Source organism: Lithobates pipiens, unplaced genomic scaffold (genome assembly GCF_037356315.1).
Source record: "Lithobates pipiens isolate NorthernLeopardFrog02 unplaced genomic scaffold, aLitPip1_a1.2 Scaffold_16, whole genome shotgun sequence".
Classification (NCBI taxonomy): Eukaryota; Metazoa; Chordata; class Amphibia; order Anura; family Ranidae; genus Lithobates; species Lithobates pipiens.
In genome coordinates, this window is record NW_027507748.1 from 221,214,781 (window position 1) to 221,242,489 (window position 27,709).

The 27,709-nt window shown below is 48.4% G+C and overlaps 1 protein-coding gene across 1 annotated transcript in view; it reads left to right on the forward strand.

Annotated features, from left to right (window-relative positions):
• The window catches only part of LOC143982408 (uromodulin-like), a 121,590-nt gene that overhangs the window by 61,605 nt on the left and 32,276 nt on the right, over positions 1-27,709 (forward strand). The window contains exons 3-4 of the mRNA XM_077481078.1: positions 27,286-27,471; positions 27,567-27,659. Of these exons, the coding sequence (XP_077337204.1) occupies positions 27,286-27,471; positions 27,567-27,659 (279 nt within the window). The remainder of the gene's footprint in view (positions 1-27,285; positions 27,472-27,566; positions 27,660-27,709) is intronic.

Genomic DNA, 27,709 nt, shown 5'->3' on the forward strand with positions numbered 1-27,709 from the left:
ACAGAGACAGACATACAGAGACACAGAGACAGACATACAGAGAGACACAGAGACAGACATTACAGAGAGACACACATACAGAGAGACACAGAGACAGACATTACAGAGAGACACACATACAGAGAAACACAGAGACAGACATACAGAGAAACACAGACATACAGAGAGACATACAGAGAGACACACATACAGAGAGAAAGACATACAGAGAGACACAGAGACAGACATACAGAGAGACAGACATACTGAAAGACAGACATACAGAGACACAGAGACAGACATACAGAGAGATACAGAGACAGACATTACAGAGAGACACACATACAGAGAGACACAGAGACAGACATACAGAGAAACACAGACACAGACATACAGAGAGACATACAGAGAGACATAGAGACAGACATACAGAGAGACACACATACAGAGAGAAAGACATACAGAGAGACACACATACAGAGAGAAAGACATACAGAGAGACACAGAGACAGACATACAGAGAGACACACATACAGAGTAGGGTTGCCACCTTTTCTTCAAGTCAAACCCGAACACTTTTGCGGCGCACAGCAATTTTTGTTTTTATAGTATAAACTATACATATATTTTGCTATTAAATAGCATATCTAATCATCTGAATTTAATCACAAGAGTTCCCTTTTACGTCAGAGTCCACAGAGTTCCACTTTTACATCTGAATACTCAGAGTTGCCCTTTTAGATCTGAGTTCCCTTTCACTGTAAGGGGGGACTCTGCAGACTCTGATGTAAGGGAGAACTCTGGGGACTCTAACATAAGGGATGCTCTGTGAACCCTGATAACTCTGATGTATGGAGAGGACTCTAATGTAAGGGGGAACACTGCGCCCTTTGGTGTAAAGGGGAACTCGGATGTAAGCGGTGCTCTGAGAACCCTGATATACCTTAGTGTACTCACTCAGAGGCAGGAGAGAGCAGAGGGGAGACTTCAGTCAGAGACAGGGATGGATGGTGAGCTCACTCAACCCTTGGCAATCAGCACCTTTCATCCAGATGTTTCTGAGGCTGCTAGACTTCAAATTTCTGGCCTCCACTTTCTTTTTCTGAGGCACAGCTCCGAGGAATTGAGTGTGGGCAGACACAGAGGGGTAGGAGCGGGAGGGAGAGGTGCAGATTGAGCCCTCTCTCCTGTCTATGTGTGTGTTGGGGGGGGGGGGGACTGTTAGTGTTGGCTTTGAGAAGTGTGAAAGAGGGTGTAACAGACACTATCGGCTTAGACAACTGCAGCCAGCAGCCTTGCTGGAAAGCCATAGTCCAGCCTGAATAATGTGTCCGGGTTTCAGGCAGTCTGAAACCCGGACGCATGATTCCAAACCCGAACTGTCCGGGTGAATCCTGGACAGGTGGCAACCCTAATACAGAGAGACATACAGACATACATACAGAGAGACAGACATACAGAAAGACACAGAGAAAGACATACAGAGAGACAGACATACAGAGAGACATAGAGACATACATACAGAGAGACACACAAACAGAGAGACATAGAGACACAGAGACATACATACAGAGAGACATACATAGAGACAGACATACAGAGAGACATAGAGACATACATACAGAGAGACACACAAACAGAGAGACATAGAGACATACATACAGAGAGACATACATAGAGACAGACACACACAGAGGCGGCTCTAGGATTTGTGAGGCCTTAGGCGAAACTTAAACATGAGGCACCAATCACGCCCATAATGGGAAAAAAATTCAAGCAATAAAAATGGCTACAAAAAGATACACAGATCTAGCACACAGTTCATCGGCACCACTTCCAGGGCACCCTCCGCACCCATCAGACATATGCAGCCATTAAAACATCTGGGGCCCAGCAAGGTGGCAACCCCTCTAAGAATTTCCTGTGTCTTGGGAGAATAGGGAGGGGATGTCACTGAGTCATTCCACATCCACAGAGGAAGTAGAGTGGGGGGATCCCAGCACAGTGCTGGGGGAGCAAGAGAGGGGAAGGGAGACAGAAAGGAGGGGAGGGGGAGCAAGAGATTGTGAGATATAGGTGGAGAGAAAGAGAGGGAAGGGAGCAAGACATTGTGAGTGAGAGGGGAGGGAAAGTGGGTGACCGAGAGAGGGGGAGAGGGGGGTGAGAGAGGGGTAGAGAAAGGGTGCACAAAAGGGGGAGAGAGAGGTGGAGAGAGAAGAGGGGGGAGAGATGGGGGAGGGGGAGAGAGGGGGAAGGTAGAGAGAGAGAGGGAGGTAGAGAGAGAGAGAGAGAGAAGGAAGGGAGGGAAGGGAGGAGAGGAGTAAGGAAGGGCAGAGAGAGAGGGGAGGGCGGAGAGAGAGGGAGGGAAGGGAGGGAGAGAGGAAAGGGGGGAGAGAGGGAAGGAGAGAGGAGAGAGGGAAGGGAAGGAAGGAAGGGAGGGAGAGAGGGAAGGAAGGGAGGGAGGGAGAGAGGGAAGGGAGAGAGGGAAGGGAGGGAGGGAAGGGAGGGAGGGAAGTAAGGGAGGGAGAGAGGGAGAGAAGGGAGGAGAGAGGGAGGGAAGGGAGGAGAGAGGGAAGGAATGGGGCAAGAGAGGGAAGGAATGGGGCAAGAGAGGGAAGGAAGAGAGGAGAGAGGGAGGGAAGGGAGGAGAGAGGGAAGGAAGGGAGAGAGGGAGGGAATGAAGGGAGGGAAGGAAGGGAGGAGAGAGCGAGGGAGGGAGGGGCAAGAGAGGGAGGGGAGGAAGGAAGGGAGAGAGGGAGGGGAGGAAGGAAGGGAGAGAGGGAGGGGAGGAAGGAAGGGAGAGAGGGAGGGGAGGAAGGAAGGGGGAGAAAGAGAGAGGGGAGGAAGGGGGAGAAAGAGAGAGGGGAGGAAGGGGGAGAAAGAGAGAGGGGAGGAAGGGGGAGAACGAGAGAGGGGAAGAAGGGGGAGAACGAGAGAGGGGAGGAAGGGGGAGAAAGAGAGAGGGGAGGAAGGGAGAAGAGAGAGAGGGGAGGAAGAGAGAAGAGAGAGAGGGAAGGCAGGAGGGAAGGAAGGGAGAGGGAAGGCAGGAGGGAAGGAAGGGAGAGAGGGAGAGAGAGGGGGGTGAGGGAGAGAGAGGGGGGAGAGGGAGAGAGAGAGGGGGGGAGAGGGAGAGAGAGGGGGGTGAGGGAAAGGGGGCAAGAGAGAGCTAGAGGGTGTGGTGTGGAGAGTGCTGGGGGCCTGAGAGCGCTGGAGGTGTAGGGTAGAGTGTTGGGAGCCAGAGAGTGCTGGGGATGTAGGGTGGAGAGTTCTGGGGGCCAGAGAGCGCTGGGGGTGTAGGCTGGAGCGTGCCTGGGGCCAGAGAGCGCTGGGGATGTAGGGTGGAGAGTGCTGGGGGCCAGAGAGCGCTGGGGGTGTAGGGTGGAGAGTGTCTGGGGCCAGAGAGCACTGGGGATGTAGGGTGGAGAGTGCTGGGGGCCAGAGAGCGCTAGGGATGTAGGGTGGAGAGTGCTGGGGGCCAGAGAGCGCTGGGGATGTAGGGTGGAGAGTGCTGGGGGCCAGAGAGCGCAGAAAGAATTGGAGAGCAGGGGGTGCTGGCAAAATGGGGGTGGAGCCAGGGAGGACAAGAATGGGCTGGAGAGCAGGAGGGGCGGAGCCAGGGAGCAAAAGGAGGGGCTGAAGAACAGGAGGCTCGGAGAAAGAGAGTACAAAGAGGGGCGGAGCCAGGGAGCACAAGGAGGGGCTGAAGAACAGGAGGCTCGGAGAAAGGGAGTACAAGGAGGGGCGGAGCCAGGGAGCACAAGGAGGGGCTGGAGAGCAGGAGGGGTGGAGCCAGTGAGCACACGGAGGGGCTGGGCCAGGGAGCACAGAGGGGCGGAGCCAGGGAGCACAAGGAGGGGACAAAAAGTACGGGGGATACAGAAAAAGTTAGATAAGAGAAGCGGTGGGGAGACTGCACATAGATAGTGAAATCGATTTTTCCATATTACATATATATACAGCCGCTGAATGATCACTTCTCCTCCTCTCCTCCCTGCAGACATTCAGTTGCTGTATGGAGTAATATGGAAAAATCAATTCCACTATCTATGTGCAGTCTCCCCACCGCTCCTCCTATTCAGGCACACAGGGAATGCTGTGCGACATGGGCACTCACCTTTCCTCTGGTTGGCAGCATAAGTTCCTCCCTCTTCACACTCATGGGACTATCCAACTGGGTAGTTTTTCAGCAACACCCCGCTTCGACTCCAGAACGAAATAGGAGGCAGGTGCGGAGGAGAGGTCTGGTGAGCGGGACAAGAGAGAAGCTCAAGTGCGGGTCTCACATGGACATGCCCCCCTCATGCTGTCTGTCATCCAGCCGCTGTGCCACCTAGAGGCCTCTACTGTCCCGCTCCTCGCACCTGCTGCTACCAGACCGGGATGAGACCGTGACAAGTGTGATTGATCACAGGCAAATTAGTCGATTGCGAGGCCCCTGAGACTGCGGGGCCTTAGGCAATCGCCTAATTTGCCTAATTAGAGAGCCGCCTCTGGACACACATACAGAGAGACAGACATACAGAGAGACAGACATACAGAGAGACAGACATACAGAGAGACACACATACAGAGAGACAGATATACAGAGAGACAGACATACAGAGAGACAGACATACAGAGAGACATAGAGACACAGTGACAGACATACAGAGAGACATAGAGACACAGTGACAGACATACAGAGAGTCATACAGAGACAGAGAGAGACAGAGACCTCAGGGGGGTACCTTAATTATTCTGATCCACGGGCGGCCGTCCTCCTATTCTCCTCGTGCAGTCTAGTGGGCGGGCCGAATGGAAGCAGGAGAAATCAGCGGTGCTGGCACCGCACGGGCCAAATGCAATCAGAAGTCAGCGTCCTCAGGAAGACGGGCATATCAGTGGGTGGAGACAGATCAGAAGAGGAGGCACCGGTGTCTTGTCTAATAACGTCCTCCATCGGATAGTGTCCGCTGTGTACTGCGCATGCGCAGTACACAGCAACACAGATTCCGAAAATTGCCGAGGATGAACGGCGCCTGCGCCGTGAGTCCAGGTTCTATCCCCACTATCCAAGTGGACATAGAGTTGGAATAAAAAAGAGCCGAGCGCAGCGAGGCCGAGCCCGAAGCGTGGCGAGCGAAGCTCACCCGCGAGCGGCCCTTTAATACTCACAACCCTATGTCCGCTTGGATGGTGGGGCTACCACCTCCACTCACGGTGCAGGCGCCGTTCAGCTTCGGAGATTTTCCGAAGCTTCGTCTGCTCCGTACTGCGCATGCGCAGTACGGGGCGGACACTATTTCATGGCCGGACACTATACGGCAGAACACACAGTGCATTGCAAAGTGCGGCGTTTATTATGCTGAAGCCAGCCCCAAGACAAAAGCGGCCCCAGGGCAATGAGTGCAGACGGCCTACCGGGAAATTTCCGGCCCAGTCCGGCCCTGATGGCAAGAATCTACACCCACAGGTGGATCAGGTGGATCGGAAAGAGAAAATTCTAACAGGACATGCACTTTATAAACAGTATATAACGCTGAAGACAGCAGATATATATGTAAAACTTCTGTAGGGAGATTTGTTTCATCTCTGTGTATCATCTGAGGCTGTTCAATTCACTAGGTATATGTGAGGATTTACATCCACGTTAAGTCTGAAAAAAAAAAATACTAATACTGTAGCTACTGACTTTTAATAAAAGGACACATACATGTCCAAGGACTGTACTCGGGTTTGTTCTTCACTGGCCTTCGTGATCCTTCGGGTGCCATGTATCAGTGCCATTTGTCATCAGTGCCACCTGTCAGTGTCACGTGCCATCTGTTGTCAGTGTCACGTGTCATCAATGCCACTTATCAGTGCCATCTGTCATCAGTGTCACGCGTCATCGGTGCCACGTATTGGTGCCATCTGTCATCGGTGCCACGTATTAGTGCCACGTATATGTGCCATCTGTCATCAGTGCCACGTATAAGTGCCATCTGTCATCAGTGCCACATATTAGTGCCATCTGTCATCAGTGCCACGTATAAGTGTCATCAGTGCCACGTATCAGTGCCATCTGTCATCAGTGTCACGTGTCATTGTCCTGGTGCTCCAGGGCCTTCAAAAGTGTAATAGGTAGTCAACAAGGTAGATGTGTAATTTATGCTCCTAGAACACGTGACGGTGCTCCCTGCATGTTAGGCGTCTCTAAGTGGCCAGGCTGTGGAAAAGTCCCACACATGTGGTATTGTAATACTCAGGAGGAGTAGCAGAATGTTTTTGGGGGTGTCATTTGTGGTATACACATGCCATGTGAGAGAAATAACCTATTACAATGACAATTTTGTGGAAAAAAAAATCTTAATTTTGCAAAGAATTGTGGGAAAAAAATGACAACATCAACAAGCTCACCATGCCTCTTCCTAAATACCTTGGAATGTCTACTTTCCAAAAAGGGGTCATTTTGGGGGGTATTTGTACTTCCCTGACTTGTTCGGGTTGCAAGAAATGAGATAGTCCACCAGTGCATCAGATGTGATCAATTTTGCAATTCGCACCACAGCTTGTAGACTCTCTAACTTTCATAAAGACCAAATAATATCCACTAATTTGGGTTATTTTTACCAAAGATATGTAGCAGTATAAATTATGGCCAAAATTTATGAAGAAAAATTAATAATTTGCATAATTTTGTCACAGAAACAAAGAAATATGCGTTTGTTTTCAAAATTTTCAGTCTTTTTTCATTTATAGCGCAAAAAATAAAAACCCCAGAGGTGATCAAATACCACCAAAAGAAAGCTCTATTTGTGGGAAAAAAAGGACAAAAAATTAATTTGGGTACAGTGTTGCATGACTGAGTAATTGTCATTCAAAGTGTGAGAGCACCGAATGCTGAAAATTGGTCTGGGCAGGAAGGGTTTTTAAGTGCCCAGTAGGCAAGTGGTTAAAGTGGTTGTAAACCCCATTCATGAAATTTGAGTACAGCACATTTCTGCAGTGTTTTCTTATCTCTCTTCAAAGCTCTGAGTCCCATGGCTTTCTCCTGCTCAATTCTTCTGTTATCAGCAACTGTGATAAAACCAGACTGAATTTTGTATCAGGGAGGCTGCTATAAATTGATTAGCAGGCAGCTGGTCAATTCATAGAACTGCTCTGCAAGTCTCTGCCTATGAGGAGAGCAGGTGTGTGCTTTTCCTCTAATCAGCTGTCTCACAGTGCATGGCAAGCAGGGCCGGACTGGGAATGAAAACCCGCCCTGGAAATAATTTCATACCAACCCCATAGCATTATTATACCAGCCCAGCAGCATAACGTCATTATTTTCTTGTTCATAAAAGAGAAAACCAAACATTTTAAAGCATATTTGAAAAGTGCATTATATATATACGTAGGGCACAGTGGTTGCGTTTGATGGGCATAGTGGCTGCGTTTGACGGGCACAGTGGTTGCGTTTGACGCTGCAAGGGCTGCGTTTGACGGGCACAGTGGTTGCGTTTGAGGGCACAGTGGCTGCATTTGACGGGCACAGTGGCTGTGTTTGATGGCGCAAGGGCTGCGTTTGGAACAGTGGCTGCGTTTGATGGACAAGGGCTGCGTTTGATGGGCACAGTGGCTGCATTTGACGGGTACAGTGGCTGCGTTTGACGGGTACAGTGGCTGCGTTTGATGGGCACAGTGGTTGCGTTTGAGGGCACAGAGGCTGCGTTTGATGGAACAGTGGTTGCATTTGACAGGCACAGAGGCTGCGCTTGAGGGCACAGTGGCTGCGTTTGACGGAGCAAGGGCTGCGTTTGGCACAGTGGCTGCGTTTGATTGGCAAGGGCTGCATTTGAGGGCACAGTGGCTGCGTTTGATGGGTACAGTGGTGGCAATTTATGGGCACAGTGAGCCTGCAATTGATGTTTTATTAATTTTTCAGTTTGCGCCCCCCCCCCCCAAAAAAATTGCGTTTGGCACAGTGGCTGCATTTGACGGGCCCAGTGGCTGCATTTGAGGGCACAGTGGCTGCGTTTGACGGGCACAGTGGCTGCGTTTGACGGGCACAGTGGATGCGTTTGACGGGCACAGTGGCTCCGTTTGATGGCGCAAGGGCTGCGTTTGGAACAGTGGCTGCGTTTGATGGGCAAGGGCTGCGTTTGATGGGCACAGTGGCTGTGTTTGACGGGTACAGTGGCTGGGTTTGGAACAGTGGCTGCGTTTGATGGGCACAGTGGCTGCGTTTGACGGGCACAGTGGTTGCGTTTGAGGGCACAGAGGCTGCGTTTGAGGGCACAGTGGTTGCGTTTGACAGGCACAGAGAATGCGTTTAAGGACACAGTGGCTGCGTTTGATGGCGCAAGGGCTGCGTTTGGCACAGTGGCTGCATTTGATGGGCAAGGGCTGCATTTGACGGGCACAGTGGCTGTGTTTGACGGAGTAAGGGCTGCGTTTGGCACAGTGGCTGCGTTTGATGGGCAAGGGCTGCGTTTGAGGGCACAGTGGCTGCATTTGATAGGTACAGTGGTGGCAATTTATGGGCACAGTGAGGCTGAAATTGATGTTTTATTTATTTCAGTTTGCGCCCCCCCCAAAAAAAAAACTGCGTTTGGCACAGTGGCTGCATTTGACGGGCACAGTGGCTGCGTTTGACGGGCACAGTGGCTGCGTTTGACGGGCACAGTGGCTGCGTTTGATGGGCACAGTGGCTGCGTTAGACGGGCACAGTGGCTGTGTTTGATGGGCAAGGGCTGCGTTTGGCACAGTGGCTGCGTTTGACGGGCAAAGTGGCTGCGTTTGACGGACAAGGGCTGCGTTTGACGGGCACAGTGGCTGCGTTTGAGGGCACAGTGGCTGCATTTGATGGGCAAGGGCTGCGTTTGGCACAGTGGCTGCGTTTGAGGGCACAGTGGCTGCGTTTGATGGGTACAGTGGTTCCAATTTATGGGCACAGTGAGGCTGCAATTGATGTTTGATTTATTTATTTTTTTCAGTTTGCAACCCCCCCCCCCCCCCCAAAAAACTGCGTTTGAGGGCACAGTGGCTGCATTTGGAGACACAGTGGCTGCGTTTGACGGGCACAGTGGCTGCGTTTGACGGGCACAGTGGCTGCGTTTGATGGATACAGTGGTGGCAATTTATGGGCACAGTGAGGCTGCAATTGATATTTTATTTTTTTCAGTTTGCGCCCCCCCAAAAACTGCATTTGGCGGGCACAGTGGCTGCGTTTGATGGGCAAGGGCTGCGTTTGGCACAATGGCTGCGTTTGAGGGCACAGTGCCTGAGTTTGATAGGCAAGGGCTGTATTTGGCACAGTGGCTGCGTTTGTTGGGTACGGTGGTGGCAATTTATGGGCACAGTGCGGCTGCAATTGATGATTTTTTTTTCAGTTTGCGCCCCCCCCAAAACTGCGTTTGGCACAGTGGCTGCGTTTGACGGTCACAGTGGCTGCGTTTGACGGTCACAGTGGCTGCGTTTGAGGGCACAGTGGCTGCGTTTGATGAGTACAGTGGTGGCAATTTATGGGCACAGAGAGGCTGCAATTGATGTTTTATTTATTTCAGTTTGTGCCCCCCCCCCACAAAAACTGCGTTTGGCACAGTGGTTGCTTTTGAGTGCACAGTGGCTGCGTTTGAGGGGCAGAGTGGCTGCGTTTGAGGGGCACAGTGGCTGCATTTGACGGGCACAGTGGCTGTGTTTGACGGAGTAAGGGCTGCGTTTGGCACAGTGGCTGCGTTTGATGGGCAAGGGCTGCGTTTGAGGGCACAGTGGCTGCATTTGATAGGTACAGTGGTGGCAATTTATGGGCACAGTGAGGCTGAAATTGATGTTTTATTTATTTCAGTTTGCGCCCCCCCCCCCAAAAAAAAACTGCGTTTGGCACAGTGGCTGCATTTGACGGGCACAGTGGCTGCGTTTGACGGGCACAGTGGCTGCGTTTGACGGGCACAGTGGCTGCGTTTGATGGGCACAGTGGCTGCGTTAGACGGGCACAGTGGCTGTGTTTGATGGGCAAGGGCTGCGTTTGGCACAGTGGCTGCGTTTGACGGGCAAAGTGGCTGCGTTTGACGGGCAAGGGCTGCGTTTGGCACAGTGGCTGCGTTTGACGGGCACAGTGGCTGCGTTTGAGGGCACAGTGGCTGCATTTGATGGGCAAGGGCTGCGTTTGGCACAGTGGCTGCGTTTGAGGGCACAGTGGCTGCGTTTGATGGGTACAGTGGTTCCAATTTATGGGCACAGTGAGGCTGCAATTGATGTTTGATTTATTTATTTTTTTCAGTTTGCAACCCCCCCCCCCCCCCCCAAAAAACTGCGTTTGAGGGCACAGTGGCTGCATTTGGAGACACAGTGGCTGCGTTTGACGGGCACAGTGGCTGCGTTTGACGGGCACAGTGGCTGCGTTTGATGGATACAGTGGTGGCAATTTATGGGCACAGTGAGGCTGCAATTGATATTTTATTTTTTTCAGTTTGCGCCCCCCCAAAAACTGCATTTGGCGGGCACAGTGGCTGCGTTTGATGGGCAAGGGCTGCGTTTGGCACAATGGCTGCGTTTGAGGGCACAGTGCCTGAGTTTGATGGGCAAGGGCTGTATTTGGCACAGTGGCTGCGTTTGATGGGTACGGTGGTGGCAATTTATGGGCACAGTGCGGCTGCAATTGATGATTTTTTTTTTCAGTTTGCGCCCCCCCCAAAACTGCGTTTGGCACAGTGGCTGCGTTTGACGGTCACAGTGGCTGCGTTTGACGGTCACAGTGGCTGCGTTTGAGGGCACAGTGGCTGCGTTTGATGAGTACAGTGGTGGCAATTTATGGGCACAGAGAGGCTGCAATTGATGTTTTATTTATTTCAGTTTGTGCCCCCCCCCCCCACAAAAACTGCGTTTGGCACAGTGGTTGCGTTTGAGTGCACAGTGGCTGCGTTTGAGGGGCAGAGTGGCTGCGTTTGAGGGGCACAGTGGCTGCATTTGACGGGCACAGTGGCTGCGTTTGAGGGGCAAGGGCTGCATTTGGCACAGTGGCTGCATTTGAGGCCACAGTGGCTGCGTTTGATGGGTACAGTGGTGGCAATTTATGGGCACAGTGAGGCTGCAATTGATGATTTATTTATTTTTTTCAGTTTGCAACCCCCCAAAAAAACGAAAAACAAATAAAAAAAAAAAGCACTCTTTTTTTTAGAGACACAGAGATGCAGTGAGACACAGACATACAGAGAGACGCACATACAGAGAGACAGACATACAGAGAGCCACAGAGACAGACATACAGAGAGACACAGAGACAGACATACAGAGAGACACTCATACAGAGAGACATAGAGACATACATACAGAGAGACATAGAGACAGACATACAGAGAGACATACATACAGAGAGACACAGAGACAGACATACAGAGACAGACATACAGAGAGACACAGAGACAGACATACAGAGAGACATACAGAGAGACACAGAGACAGACATACAGAGAGACACAGAGACAGACATACAGAGTGTTAGGTGTGACTACTGCAAGTCACCTATTCATAAGTTATGTTACCGTTTCCCAATTATTATTAGAGTCTTATCTAAGCAAGGAGACACGGAAAGAAGTTCTCAGTATGTCTGCTCAGACGGTCGCACTCACTCACTCTGAGGTCCTTTATTATCACACAGCTCTTTTTATACACTAAAAAAGACAGGCGTTAAAAATGTTGAAACAAAACAACTTCTATAAAAGGCAATTTCTAAGTCTCTTCTGCTTTTAGAGCTGATGTGGCAGTTGACCCTTACGACATGGTTTCCTCTTATTGTGTACGTGACTGCACCCATCCGGCCTTAAGGATGATGTCTTTAAAACAACTGAAAACAGACGAGATAAGCATTTCGTGAAACATACTGTCAACCATTTTTATTCTTATACCTTGATCCTCACAATTTCCCCCTTTGACATCACCCTTCCCTCTTACCCTGGGTCCACCTGAACAAGTTCTAGTCGGCCTATGTCCAAAGTACTCTCCCTGACCGCGAGTTGTCAGAGGGGTATACACCCATCCCCCTGGATAGTACCAACATCTAAAATTCAGGAAGAGTGGCTTTTCTGACAGATGGGTGATGTCAAGGAACCAAATCCACCTATCTTATCCAACTTATCAACTTACAAAAGTTCCATCTTTTCTACAGCATTTACCTTGGCTTTCTTGCAAAAGCACATGAGCAGTTTAAAACACGCATAAAGAAGAAATACAAATAAAAGCACCACTATAATTGTCATCGCTGCCTTCTTAAGCCAAGAGAATAACCCTGAGAAGCTAAAAGTTCCACCAAACGGATCCCAGTCACGGCCAATATTACGGGCCTTCTCCTGTAGATCCTTTACTTCCGTGCGGTGTCGTGCAATGATGTCATAATAGTCGGGTATCTCGATGCTGGTGTTATGTATCCAAGTACAACATTCATAGTCTTCTGTAGCCTCACAGAGTCCTGTTAATGCTGCACTCATACTTTCAATCGCTAACTCATGTAATTCTATTTGTTTTGTGATGGCTCTGGTCTCTAGATTTAACTTAGTAATGTCATCAGAGTTTTTCTCCAAAATATCATTAATTATTCCAGTATAGTTATTTAGTCGCTTCATTAAGTCTATACCCCATCCTGTCCAGGACGGGAACCAAGCCCATGCCATGTCCTGCTCTAAGAATATTTCTCTCTTGCTACGATATCTGAGGGGATATCTGGGGTGCATACTAGCTTCTAGTAGGTGATCACCTTGTTCATCACCCACTACTCCCATTACTGGTACCAAACTTGCGAGGTAGCACCATCCCTGAGCCCTTCTAGGTATCCAGGTATAACACTTATCCCCACAACAGATGTATATATTGTTTCCTAGAGCTACTGATCTTGAACTGATATCATTTCTATAACGAGAGGTGTATCCATAGAGGGATAAGTTGGATACTAACCACCTAACATTATTATCCACAATGTTAGTGAGGAAGTCAGATAATGTCTGGTGTGTGCTGGAATTACTGGGGTAGAAGCTTCCATTTAATACGACAATGGACAAATTAAACTTGCTGTCTTGGCATTCTCTATTTCCTCCCGTTGTGTTCCCTAAGTTGAAACACCAGGCAGGGGGAAAGGCGAGACCATTTGATTTAAACATTACTGTCTTGCTGGTATTTGTTCCAGTTATGTTAATGCTACTGTTAGCAAGGTCAGTATAATTTATAGGAACTGCCATCAGTGGTATGTTTGCTGTACTGGGGTGTAATTTACTGCAAATCCAAAATTTCTCATATCCTGACTTCCGAGCATAAGCATATTTAAACTTCAGTAATAACATTTTTTTAGAAAATCCTTCATCCTTGTGAATTTCATTCTGTGAGGTAACCAAACTATTGGTCAGGATTACTGAAATAAAAAGAATAAAAAGATACATGTTGTCATTTGCCAACTGGCTCCTTTTTACAGTGTGAAGCGTGGATCCAGGCTGCTTTACCCTCCAACTTGACCGATGTGGGAGTGGTCAGCAGTACTTGATAAGGTCCTTCAAACCGTGGCTCTAAAGCTTTTCTGGTATGTTTCTTTACATAGACCCAATCTCCGGGGCTCAGCAAATGAGTACCTGCTATTGAGTTAGGGTCTGGAAGAGAAGAATACACACTTTTGTGGATCTTAGTTAGATGCTGTTGTAATTGTATCACATATGCAGTCAAACTATCACATTGCAATTGCATACTCTGTGGAAAGTATAAACCTAGTCTGGGTGCATTCCCAAAAAGTATTTCATATGGGGATAACCCTGTTTTTCCCGTTGGAGTATACCTTATGGAGAACAAAGCTAAAGGCAGACATTCTGGCCAAGGTTTATTTAACTCTTGCATAGCTTTTTGTATTTTTAACTTTATTGTCCCATTTACTCTTTCTACTGATCCTGAACTCTGTGGGTGGTAAGGGGTGTGGAAACTTTGTTGAACCCCTAACATAGCCATTACATTCTGCATGATTTCTCCTGTAAAGTGTGTTCCCCTATCTGATTCTATGGTTTCAGGAAGACCAAACCTAGGTATTAACTCTGTGATCAGTTTCTTCGCTGTGGCTTTCGCTGTAGCTGATTTCACTGGATAACTTTCTGGCCAGCCTGAAAATAAGCAGATGCACACGAGACAAAATTCAAATGGGCTGCTCTTAGGCATTTGGATATAGTCAATTTGCAGTCTCTGAAAGGGATATTGGGCCCGAACCTGATGTTTACGTGGGGTTTTCACTCTCTGTCCTGGGTTATTTAACAGACAGATTTGGCATGCAGCACAGTAGTTCCTTGCAGTACTACTGAATCCAGGGGCTAGCCATCCTTGGCTTACAATCCTATACATAGAATTGGAGCTGACATGAGTGGGCAAGTGGACAGCCGCTGCCATTGCGGGGTATAGAGAGGCAGGTAGGCATATTCTGCCTCCTTCCCTCCATATATTGTCAAGGCCTGGTGCTGCTCCCATTTTTACCCATCTATCTTTCTCGCTCTCTCCTGCTTGCTCCTGTAGTTTACTCATCTGCTGCCATGTCGGTTCTGGGATGCTCACCTTTACCGTTGCTAAGGTCTCAGGGCTTACTTCCCCTAGAGCTGCTTGTTTTGCAGTTAAATCTGCAAATGCATTTCCTTTTGCCTCAATTGTTTTTGCGCTCGTGTGTGCCGCTATCTTCATAATGGCTACTCTTCTAACTTTTTGAAGATTGTTCAGGACTCTTTTGATTCCTTCACCATGTTTAACAGGTGTGCCTGCTGCTGTAAGGTAACCTCTAGCTTTCCATATGTGGCCATAAGCATGTGCAACACCATAAGCATAGGCAGAGTCAGTGTAAATGTTCCCTTCTTGTCCCTCTAAGTGTTCTAAGGCTTTTTCTAAAGCTGTTAGTTCCGCTTCCTGTGCAGACATGTGTGCTGGTAATGACTTTGCCTCAATTACCTGTGTGTCCGTTACCACAGCATAACCTGTATGATATTTACCTTTGTCATCGGCAAATCTACTACCATCTATGTACAGTGTGTGTTCTGCATTTGCAATGGGTGTGTCTGTGACATGTGGGAACCCCGTGATCTCTTGTTCCATAAGTTGAAAACAATCGTGTTCATCAGATGTTATGTCATGAAATGAAAGTGTGTCAGAATCCTGAGTTTCTTGTGCTGTGCCTTCACCATTACTCCCCCCTGTCAAATCTGTCTGTAAGGGTAGAAGTTGTGCTAAGTTAAAGGAAGTGCATCGCTGGAAGGTAACATTGGGAGGTAGGAGCAAGGTGCATTGCAGACGCAGCTGCCTCGCCATTGATATGTGCTTTGGCTGAACTTGTGACAAGATGGCGTGTATGTCATGTGTGGTATGTACCACTACAGGATTGTCTAAGACAATTTCTGAGGATTTGTCAATGATAATTGACACTGCTGCAACTGCTCGTACACAGGACGGTGATCCTCTAGAGACAGGATCGAGAGCCGCTGAGAAATATGCTACCGGCCTTTGTTTGATGTGTTGTTGTGTCAACACCCCTGTTGCGTGTCCCGTGATTTCAGCAATGTACAAATGAAATGTTTTGGTATAGTCAGGGATCCCGATCGCAGGTGCCAAAATTAGTAACTTTCTTAAGGTGCTAAAAGACTTATGACCTGCTTCTGTGAGTACATAGGGTACTATTTTCAAGCAATCATATAATGGCTGCATCAGAGAACTGGCATGTGGTATCCATTGTCTACAATATGACACTATTCCCAGAAACATACAAAGTTGCTTAAAGTTGCGTGGGACATTCATTTGTCTTATGGCCTGGACTCGTTCTTCAGTGAGGTGTCGAGTACCCTGGGATATACAGTGGCCCAAAAAGACAACCTTTTTCTGGCATACCTGTAACTTAGTTCTATTCACTGTGCACCCTTTTTCAGCCAGGAATTGTAACAATGATAGAGTGGCTTTTAAACAAGTATCGTTATCCGGACAACATAACAATAGGTCATCTACATATTGCAACAATACACAAGTGTCAGGTGGTTGCCATTCCCCCAACACTGTCTGTAGGGCTTGCGAGTATAGAGTTGGCGAATGCGCCATTCCTTGCGGTAGGCGTGTCCAGGTCAACTGGCGGTTTTTGAGACGGAACGCAAACCACGGTTGACATTCCTCCGCCAGGGGTACAGAAAAGAAAGCATTAGCCAAGTCTATAACAGTAAATGAGGAGCTATCTGATGGTACTTCTGAAAGTAAAGTATGCGGGTTTGGTACTAGTGGCGTTATTGGGACCAATATTTTGTTTACCGCCCTTAGGTCTTGTACCATTCTATACTTTACTGGGCCATCCCCCAATGTCTTTTTCTTGACCGGATACAATGGGGTATTGGCTGGTGACTGTATTTCTTTTAATGCTCCACTTTTGAGTAGAGCCTCCACTTGTAGTTCTATAGCTGCTTCCTGGGGCGCACTGAGTGGGTACTGTTTCTGCTGGGGGAGAACTGCTCCTGGAATCAGCTGTAGAGTAACCGGGGGTATGGGCAAAAGCCCAACGTCTGCTGGATGTGTTTCCCATAGCCCTTCCGGAAGGCTAGACAGAATTTGATCTATTTCCGGCGAGGGTGTATTGGACAGTTCTGGTTCTACTTCCAAACATTGTATTTTATTACAGATTTCTATACCCTCTGGGTCATCTCCTATTGCTAAGGTGACCATACCATCTGGATGATAAGTAATGTTTGCTCCTATTTTCTGAAGAATATCTGCTCCTAATAAATTAGTAGGGGCTCCTCTGGAAATCAAAAAGCGTGGCAAAAACATGTGATTCCCTATTTTTACTTTTAAAGGTTTAGTCAGTGGGGCATCGGACAAAAGACCGTCATAACCACTTATGGGTATGGTGTCACGGGATGTCATGTGTGGAGGGACTACTGAATCAGATAATAAGCTGCGTGATGCTCCTGTGTCAACTAAACAAGGAATATGTTTACCTTCCACCTTCATCAACATGTGGAGCATTTTATTCTCTGATTCAGCTAGGACTGGGGCAAGTCATGCGGTCGGATCGTCCCTATCGTTGGTACGCCTCTGTCTGTAGTCCCTCGTGTCTCTGTCCGTGTTTCCTTCCTGTTCGTCTTTTATTCTTTTCCTACAGTCTCTTTTTATATGTGCCACCTTGTTGCAGTAATAACAGGTAAGAGGTTTACGGGAGGAATTCCCTCCTTCATTGACCCGGGCAACAGTGTTAACTCCCGGTGTCCTTCTGGGTTTAGCTTCTGCTAAATCAGCCTCTATGCCTTGTGCTTTCTGCAACAATGTTCCTCTGTCCCCTATGGCTCTCCATTCGGGAGTACATGCCTTCAGTTTGTCACCTATTTGGGGTACTAGTCCTTCCATAAACTGTCGATTGAAAGCCCTAATGGTGACGGGTAAGGCTAAATCTAGACCTTCGTCAGCCATCATGCTTTCCATGTTGAGGTAAAATTCTGTAACAGTCTGACCTGGGGCCTGTTTTATGGGCGCTGTCGAACCCCTTTCCTGCTGTTTCCTTTGGCAAAATTCTCGTAACTGATTAATAAACAGGAGTCTAGAGTCTATATGACGGGGGTGTACTCCTGGTGGATTTGTCGCTGGATCCCCTTGTGGTCTATGTGGAGCAATTTCATTCATAAATTGATTAAACATTGTTAGTGTCATTTTATGTCTACACAAATCTTCCCCATCTTGCCAAGTTGCTTCATGTGTGTCTAGTAATTGTGTCACGAATCTACAGAATGCGGCAGGTTTTGCTACGGGATCAGGAGCATTCTGTATTAATGCCATAAGAGTGTCAGCCGACCAAGGTGCCCATGTCCTCAGAACGACTTGTTGAGTCACTGTAGGTGGCTGTCCTGCTTGACCCGCATTTGGATTATTTACTTGTATTACCCTAGTCCGACTGTGGACTGGAGCTACGGACTCTGGTCTTTGAGCTCCGCAATGTACACATTCCTGTGCCCAGTCTGTATTCTGGGTACCGCATACTCGGCATACCCATCCTCTTCCTCTTAAGGAAGGATAAAGTTTTGGTCTTTCGCTACCTGGTGTGGTAGTGGTATAAGGAGGTGGAGTACCTTCCGTTTTTACTCCATCCTCGGGAGCAGAAGGGAGACTCTTGCGTCGGACCTTCATGTCCCATCCACCCTGTTCATGACAATACTTCCATCCCTCCTCTTTAGCCCTGTTGGAAACCTTAATTAAACATTGTATTTGTGATACCCATCTGTTCTGCAGGACCTCTCCCTGTCTGTCTCTCTTTATATTCTCCCAACCTTCTACACTTAGCCCATTTTCTCCATCCATTCCAAATTTCTTGAGAACCCTATTCGTGCCCTGTGCCTTGTCCTTCCCATACAACATTGTAATTATGTCTTTAACAGCATAACATTTCTGAAATTCCTCCTGGGGTTTACCATGTGTCTGGCCCATTTTGACAGTCCTGCCTAGGTGGCGTTTGGATCACTTACTAAGTGTCTCGTTGCCTTCTCCTCCTAGGGTGCCAAAATACTAAAAACCTCTCCTGGATGAGATTTCTGAAATCGAATTACTTTATATGCTAGCCAACTGACAAATATTATGACCAGACTGACGGCTACAACATATACAAGCATTCCTTTTGGTGGCCAAACACATATAACTAGATCTCCGGACTTTGTGGAGACCTTATTCCCTTCCCATTACCATGGAATCTCTCAGCATTCGTTTCTTATTCCTGCTTTATTGAGGCAGTCAGGACTTATACTTTCAACCCGTTTTTAGGCTCATGAATCAAAAAGCGTATATCAAACTTAAGTGTCGGACCCCCAAGTACTCTTACGAGTTAAGGGCGCATTCCGTTACCCATTGGGATGATATATGTTTCAATTCACACCATACAAACAGGGCTTATCTCAGTCACAACAGACAGATGACAAGGAGACAGACAAGAAACAACGGTAACATAAGTCAAATATTAAATTCAAGACTCGCTTACTACAGAGGTTGGTTTTACCTGAAGAACAATACAGACAGATCGGGTGGGCACAAATCTAAGAAGCACAGAGTTTATAAGAAAATAAAGCTTTTCTTACCTGCGCAGGTTTTGTCTGTGGTTCCTGATGTGCCCGACCTCTTCGTTCCGTCCTTATGTTCGTTCGCCTCTTGTAGTTTCTTTAGCGAAGTCCCTTGTTCGTGCGCCAAAAATGTTAGGTGTGACTACTGCAAGTCACCTATTCATAAGTTATGTTACCGTTTCCCAATTATTATTAGAGTCTTATCTAAGCAAGGAGACACGGAAAGAAGTTCTCAGTATGTCTGCTCAGACGGTCGCACTCACTCACTCTGAGGTCCTTTATTATCACACAGCTCTTTTTATACACTAAAAAAGACAGGCGTTAAAAATGTTGAAACAAAACAACTTCTATAAAAGGCAATTTCTAAGTCTCTTCTGCTTTTAGAGCTGATGTGGCAGTTGACCCTTACGACATGGTTTCCTCTTATTGTGTACGTGACTGCACCCATCCGGCCTTAAGGATGATGTCTTTAAAACAACTGAAAACAGACGAGATAAGCATTTAGTGAAACATACTGTCAACCATTTTTATTCTTATACCTTGATCCTCACAAGAGAGACATAGACAGACATACAGAGACACACATACAGAGAGACACACATACAGAGAGTAACAGAGACAGACATACAGAGAGACACACATACAGAGAGACACACATACAGAGAGACACACATACAGAGAGTAACAGAGACAGACATACAGAGAGACACAGAGACAGACATACAGAGAAACACAGAGACAGACATACAGAGACACAGAGACAGAGAGACACAGAGACAGACACACAGAGAGACACAGAGACAGACATACAGAAAGACACACATACAGAGAGACACAGAGACAGACATACAGAGAGACACACATACAGAGAGACAGACATACAGAGAGACACAGAGACAGACATACAGAGAGACACAGAGACAGACATACAGAGAGACACAGAGACAGACATTACAGAGAGACACACATACAGAGAGACACAGAGACAGACATACAGAGAAACACAGACATACAGAGAGACACACATACAGAGAGAAAGACATACAGAGAGACACAGAGACAGACATACAGAGAGACACACATACAGAGAGACAGACATACAGAGAGACACAGAGACAGACATTACAGAGAGACACACATACAGAGAGACACAGAGACAGACATACAGAGAAACACAGACATACAGAGAGACATACAGAGAGACACACATACAGAGAGAAAGACATACAGAGAGACACAGAGACAGACATACAGAGAGACACACATACAGAGAGACACACATACAGAGAGACACAGAGACAGACATTACAGAGAGACACACATACAGAGAGACACAGAGACAGACATACAGAGAAACACAGACACAGACATACAGAGAGACATAGAGACAGACATACAGAGAGACACACATACAGAGAGAAAGACATACAGAGAGACACAGAGACAGACATACAGAGAGACACAGAGACATACATACAGAGAGACACAGAGACAGACATACAGAGAGACACAGAGACAGACATACAGAGAGACACACATACAGAGAGACATAGAGACATACATACAGAGAGACAGACATACAGAAAGACACAGAGAAAGACATACAGAGAGACAGACATACAGAGAGACACACAAACAGAGGGACATAGAGACACAGAGACATACATAGAGACAGACATACAGAGAGACACAAAGACAGACATACAGAGAGACACAGAGACAGACATACAGAGAGACACAGAGACAGACATTACAGAGAGACACACATACAGAGAGACACAGAGACAGACATACAGAGAAACACAGACATACAGAGAGACATAGAGACAGACATACAGAGAGACACACATACAGAGAGAAAGACATACAGAGAGAAAGACATACAGAGAGACACAGAGACAGACATACAGAGAGACACACATACAGAGAGACAGACATACAGAGAGACAGACATACAGAGACACAGAGACAGACATACAGAGAGACACAGAGACAGACATACAGAGAGACACACATACAGAGAGACACAGAGACAGACATACAGAGAGACACAGAGACAGACATACAGAGAGACATAGAGACAGACATACAGAGAGACAGACATACAGAGAGACACAGAGACAGACATACAGAGAGACACAGAGACAGACATACAGAGAGACATAGAGACAGACATACAGAGAGACAGACATACAGAGAGACACAGAGACAGACATACAGAGACAGAGAGACACAGAGACAGACATACAGAGAGACACAGAGACAGACATACAGAGACAGACATACAGAGAGACACAGAGACAGACATTACAGAGAGACACAGACATACAGAGAGACATACAGAGAGACACACATACAGAGAGAAAGACATACAGAGAGACACAGAGACAGACATACAGAGAGACACACATACAGAGAGACAGACATACAGAGAGACAGACATACAGAGACACAGAGACAGACATACAGAGAGATACAGAGACAGACATTACAGAGAGACACACATACAGAGAGACACAGAGACAGACATACAGAGAGACATACAGAGAGACATAGAGACAGACATGCAGAGAGACACACATACAGAGAGAAAGACATACAGAGAGACACAGAGACAGACATACAGAGAGACACAGAGACAGACATACAGAGAGACACAGAGACAGACATACAGAGACACACATACAGAGAGACACAGAGACAGACATACAGAGAAACACAGACATACAGAGAGACACACATACAGAGAGAAAGACATACAGAGAGACACAGAGACAGACATACAGAGAGACAGACATACAGAGAGACAGACATACAGAGAGACAGACATACAGAGAGACAGACATACAGAGAGACAGACATACAGAGACACACATACAGAGAGACACACATACAGAGACACAGAGACAGACATACAGAGAGATACAGAGACAGACATTACAGAGAGACACACATACAGAGAGACACAGAGACAGACATACAGAGAAACACAGACACAGACATACAGAGAGACATAGAGACAGACATACAGAGAGACACACATACAGAGAGAAAGACATACAGAGAGACACAGAGACAGACATACAGAGAGACACACATACAGAGAGACATAGAGACATACATACAGAGAGACAGACATACAGAAAGACACAGAGAAAGACATACAGAGAGACAGACATACAGAGAGACATAGAGACATACATACAGAGAGAAAACACAAACAGAGAGACATAGAGACACAGAGACATACATACAGAGAGACATACATAGAGACAGACATACAGAGAGACATAGAGACATACATACAGAGAGACACACAAACAGAGAGACACAGAGACATACATACAGAGAGACATACATAGAGACAGACACACACAGAGGCGGCTCTAGGATTTGTGAGGCCTTAGGCGAAACTTAAACATGAGGCACCAATCACGCCCATAATGGGAAAAAAATTCAAGCAATAAAAATGGCTACAAAAAGATACACAGATCTAGCACACAGTTCATCGGCACCACTTCCAGGGCACCCTCCGCACCCATCAGACATATGCAGCCATTAAAACATCTGGGGCCCAGCAAGGTGGCAACCCCTCTAAGAATTTCCTGTGTCTTGGGAGAATAGGGAGGGGATGTCACTGAGTCATTCCACATCCACAGAGGAAGTAGAGTGGGGGGATCCCAGCACAGTGCTGGGGGAGCAAGAGAGGGGAAGGGAGACAGAAAGGAGGGGAGGGGGAGCAAGAGATTGTGAGATATAGGTGGAGAGAAAGAGAGGGAAGGGAGCAAGACATTGTGAGTGAGAGGGGAGGGAAAGTGGGTGACCGAGAGAGGGGGAGAGGGGGGTGAGAGAGGGGTAGAGAAAGGGTGCACAAAAGGGGGAGAGAGAGGTGGAGAGAGAAGAGGGGGGAGAGATGGGGGAGGGGGAGAGAGGGGGAAGGTAGAGAGAGAGAGGGAGGTAGAGAGAGAGAGAGACAGAGGGGAGGGAAGGGAGGAGAGGAGGAAGGAAGGGCAGAGAGAGAGGGGAGGGCGGAGAGAGAGGGAGGGAGAGAGGAAAGGGGGGAGAGAGGGAAGGAGAGAGGGAAGGGAAGGAAGGAAGGGAGGGAGAGAGGAAAGGAAGGGAGGGAGGGAGAGAGGGAAGGGAGGGAGGGAGGGAGGGAGAGAGGGAAGGGAGGGAGGGAGGGAAGTAAGGGAGGGAGAGAGGGAGAGAAGGGAGGAGAGAGGGAGAGAAGGGAGGAGAGAGGGAGGGAAGGGAGGAGAGAGGGAAGGAAGGGAGAGAGGGAGGGAATGAAGGGAGGGAAGGAAGGGAGGAGAGAGCGAGGGAGGGAGGGGCAAGAGAGGGAGGGGAGGAAGGAAGGGAGAGAGGGAGGGGAGGAAGGAAGGGAGAGAGGGAGGGGAGGAAGGAAGGGGGAGAAAGAGAGAGGGGAGGAAGGGGGAGAAAGAGAGAGGGGAGGAAGGGGGAGAAAGAGAGAGGGGAGGAAGGGGGAGAAAGAGAGAGGGGAGGAAGGGGGAGAACGAGAGAGGGGAGGAAGGGGGAGAACGAGAGAGGGGAGGAAGGGGGAGAACGAGAGAGGGGAGGAAGGGAGAAGAGAGAGAGGGGAGGAAGGGAGAAGAGAGAGAGGGAAGGCAGGAGGGAAGGAAGGGAGAGGGAAGGCAGGAGGGAAGGAAGGGAGAGGGAAGGCAGGAGGGAAGGAAGGGAGAGAGGGAGAGAGAGGGGGTGAGGGAGAGAGAGGGGGGAGAGGGAGAGAGAGAGGGGGGAGAGGGAGAGAGAGGGGGGAGAGGGGGAGGGAGAGAGAGGGAGGGAGGGAAGAGGGTGGAAGTGGTAAGAGAGAGGAGTGTGGGGGGTAAGAGAGAGGGAGGGAGGGCGAGAGGTAGGTGTGGTGTGGAGAGTGCTGGGGGCCTGAGAGCGCTGGAGGTGTAGGGTAGAGTGTTGGGGGCCAGCTCTGCAGAGTGCTGGGGATGTAGGGTGGAGAGTTCTGGGGGCCAGAGAGCGCTGGGGGTGTAGGCTGGAGCGTGCCTGGGGCCAGAGAGCGCTGGGGATGTAGGGTGGAGAGTGCTGGGGGCCAGAGAGCGCTGGGGGTGTAGGGTGGAGAGTGCCTGGGGCCAGAGAGCACTGGGGATGTAGGGTGGAGAGTGCTGGGGGCCAGAGAGCGCTAGGGATGTAGGGTGGAGAGTGCTGGGGGCCAGAGAGCGCTGGGGATGTAGGGTGGAGAGTGCTGGGGGCCAGAGAGCGCAGAAAGAATTGGAGAGCAGGGGGTGCTGGCAAAATGGGGGTGGAGCCAGGGAGGACAAGAATGGGCTGGAGAGCAGGAGGGGCGGAGCCAGGGAGCAAAAGGAGGGGCTGAAGAACAGGAGGCTCAGAGAAAGGGAGTACAAAGAGGGGCGGAGCCAGGGAGCACAAGGAGGGGCTGAAGAACAGGAGGCTCGGAGAAAGGGAGTACAAGGAGGGGCGGAGCCAGGGAGCACAAGGAGGGGCTGGAGAGCAGGAGGGGTGGAGCCAGTGAGCACACGGAGGGGCTGGGCCAGGGAGCACAGAGGGGCGGAGCCAGGGAGCACAAGGAGGGGCCAAAAAGTACGGGGGATACAGAAAAAGTTAGATAAGAGAAGCGGTGGGGAGACTGCACATAGATAGTGAAATAGATTTTTCCATATTACATATATATACAGCCGCTGAATGATCACTTCTCCTCCTCTCCTCCCTGCAGGACATTCAGTTGCTGTATGGAGTAATATGGAAAAATCAATTCCACTATCTATGTGCAGTCTCCCCACCGCTCCTCCTATTCAGGCACACAGGGAATGCTGTGCGGCATGGGCACTCACCTTTCCTCTGGTTGGCAGCATAAGTTCCTCCCTCTTCACACTCATGGGACTATCCAACTGGGTAGTTTTTCAGCAACACCCCGCTTCGACTCCAGAACGAAATAGGAGGCAGGTGCGGAGGAGAGGTCTGGTGAGCGGGACAAGAGAGAAGCTCAAGTGCGGGTCTCACATGGACATGCCCCCCTCATGCTGTCTGTCATCCAGCCGCTGTGCCACCTAGAGGCCTCTACTGTCCCGCTCCTCGCACCTGCTGCTACCAGACCGGGATGAGACCGTGACAAGTGTGATTGATCACAGGCAAATTAGTCGATTGCGAGGCCCCTGAGACTGCGGGGCCTTAGGCAATCGCCTAATTTGCCTAATTAGAGAGCCGCCTCTGGACACACATACAGAGAGACAGACATACAGAGAGACACACATACAGAGAGACAGATATACAGAGAGACAGACATACAGAGAGACATAGAGACACAGTGACAGACATACAGAGAGACAGACATACAGAGAGACACACATACAGAGAGACAGATATACAGAGAGACAGACATACAGAGAGACATAGAGACACAGTGACAGACATACAGAGAGACATAGAGACACAGTGACAGACATACAGAGAGACATACAGAGACAGAGAGAGACAGAGACCTCAGGGGGGTACCTTAATTATTCTGATCCACGGGCGGCCGTCCTCCTATTCTCCTCGTGCAGTCTAGTGGGCGGGCCGAATGGAAGCAGGAGAAATCAGCGGTGCTGGCACCGCACAGGCCAAATGCAATCAGAAGTCAGCGTCCTCAGGAAGACGGGCATATCAGTGGGTGGAGACAGATCAGAAGAGGAGGCACCGGTGTCTTGTCTAATAACGTCCTCCATTGGATAGTGTCCCCTGCGTACTGCGCATGCGCAGTACACAGCAACACAGATTCCGAAAATTGCCGAGGATGAACGGCGCCTGCGCCGTGAGTCCAGGTTCTATCCCCACTATCCAAGTGGACATAGAGTTGGAATAAAAAAGAGCCGAGCGCAGCGAGGCCGAGCCCGAAGCGTGGCGAGCGAAGCTCACCCGCGAGCGGCCCTTTAATACTCACAACCCTATGTCCGCTTGGATGGTGGGGCTACCACCTCCACTCACGGTGCAGGCGCCGTTCAGCTTCGGAGATTTTCCGAAGCTTCGTCTGCTCCGTACTGCGCATGTGCAGTACGGGGCGGACACTATTTCATGGCCGGACACTATACGGCAGAACACACAGTGCATTGCAAAGTGCGGCGTTTATTATGCTGAAGCCAGCCCCAAGACAAAAGCGGCCCCAGGGCAATGAGTGCAGACGGCCTACCGGGAAATTTCCGGCCCTGATGGCAAGAATCTACACCCACAGGTGGATCAGGTGGATCGGAAAGAGAAAATTCTAACAGGACATGCACTTTATAAACAGTATATAACGCTGAAGACAGCAGATATATATGTAAAACTTCTGTAGGGAGATTTGTTTCATCTCTGTGTATCATCTGAGGCTGTTCAATTCACTAGGTATATGTGAGGATTTACATCCATGTTAAGTCTGAAAAAAAAAAAATACTAATACTGTAGCTACTGACTTTTAATAAAAGGACACATACATGTCCAAGGATCCAGCGCTGTACTCGGGTTTGTTCTTCACTGGCCTTCGGGATCCTGGTGCCAGCATGTTTACTGTAAGAAGCCAACTGTGACTCCTTGCAGCCTCACAGCAGGCCCCCCACTGCACATGCACACATCACACTTTGCGCTTTGTGAATGGACCTGCAGCCTCCCAGGACCTGTTATATGTTCCAGGAGGTTATGGGGGGGAAGAGGGGAACTTAGGCAATTCCAGTAGAAGTGGAAGCAGGTACCTGCTCCCTTAAAAACAACAACAACAAAAAAACTCCAAAGGGGAGGGGGTTGGACAGTAAGTGGAACTTCCTTTTTTGGGGGAAGATCCATTTTAAGATTCACTCTCAAGTCTCTGTTCTCCACAGCCAAGTGTCTGCACAGCCTTTTTTGATACCTAAAAGTAATGGTTTATATGCACATTCCTAGTTCCCAGCTAGAAGGCTCCATGTACACTGGGGGTTAAAGAAACGTCCGCTTTCCTGGCAGAAAAAAACTTCAATATAGAGCATTTTTTGTACAGAGTTTAGGCGAGTTTAGGAGAGTTCTGCACTTTTTCTGCCAGAAAACTCCAATCAGAATCGAACCAAAAAGCTCTCATGGTAAAGGGACCTTTTATATTAGGACTATAGGGTCATTGCAGTCACCAAGGGGTTAATACTTTTTTTTTTCAACTGTTTTTTTATTTTTTCAACTTTTTTAAAAGTTTATGGCCAGTTTTACAAATACTTTTTTCAGTTCTAAAGATATTGCAGGTGTTTTTAGTCATGTGACTTGATCTGAAAATTGACAAAAAAAGCTGCTCGTTTCTGACATCTTTTTTTTCTTTTCCCAGCTAATTACGCGGCTCTGACATTTTGTGACTCGTGCTCTGGGAGCTGTACTCCTGAAAATGGATGTTCATGTATTGATCAAGTTACGACCTGTGTCCCAACTCCAGGTATTGATTGCGCTAACTCTGACTTCAGCTCCTGCTGTCCAGAAGGCCTATTTCACGATATAACTCAGTCCTGTTGCACAAGTAAGTATTTTCATATGAGTTCGGAGTGTACTTTCTGAGTCTGACCATTGAGGACGTGTCATTTATGAGATATTTTTCTGCTGTGTTTTCTTCAGCTACTCCTTCCTGTGACCCACAATGTGCTACAGATGAAGTTTGCAACTTATCAGGAGAGTGTGAATGTAATACCGCCGTGTACCGAAATCTGAGTAAGACTTTGTTTATTTTCTTTACTTTGCAATGCCAGTTTGGTCAGTAA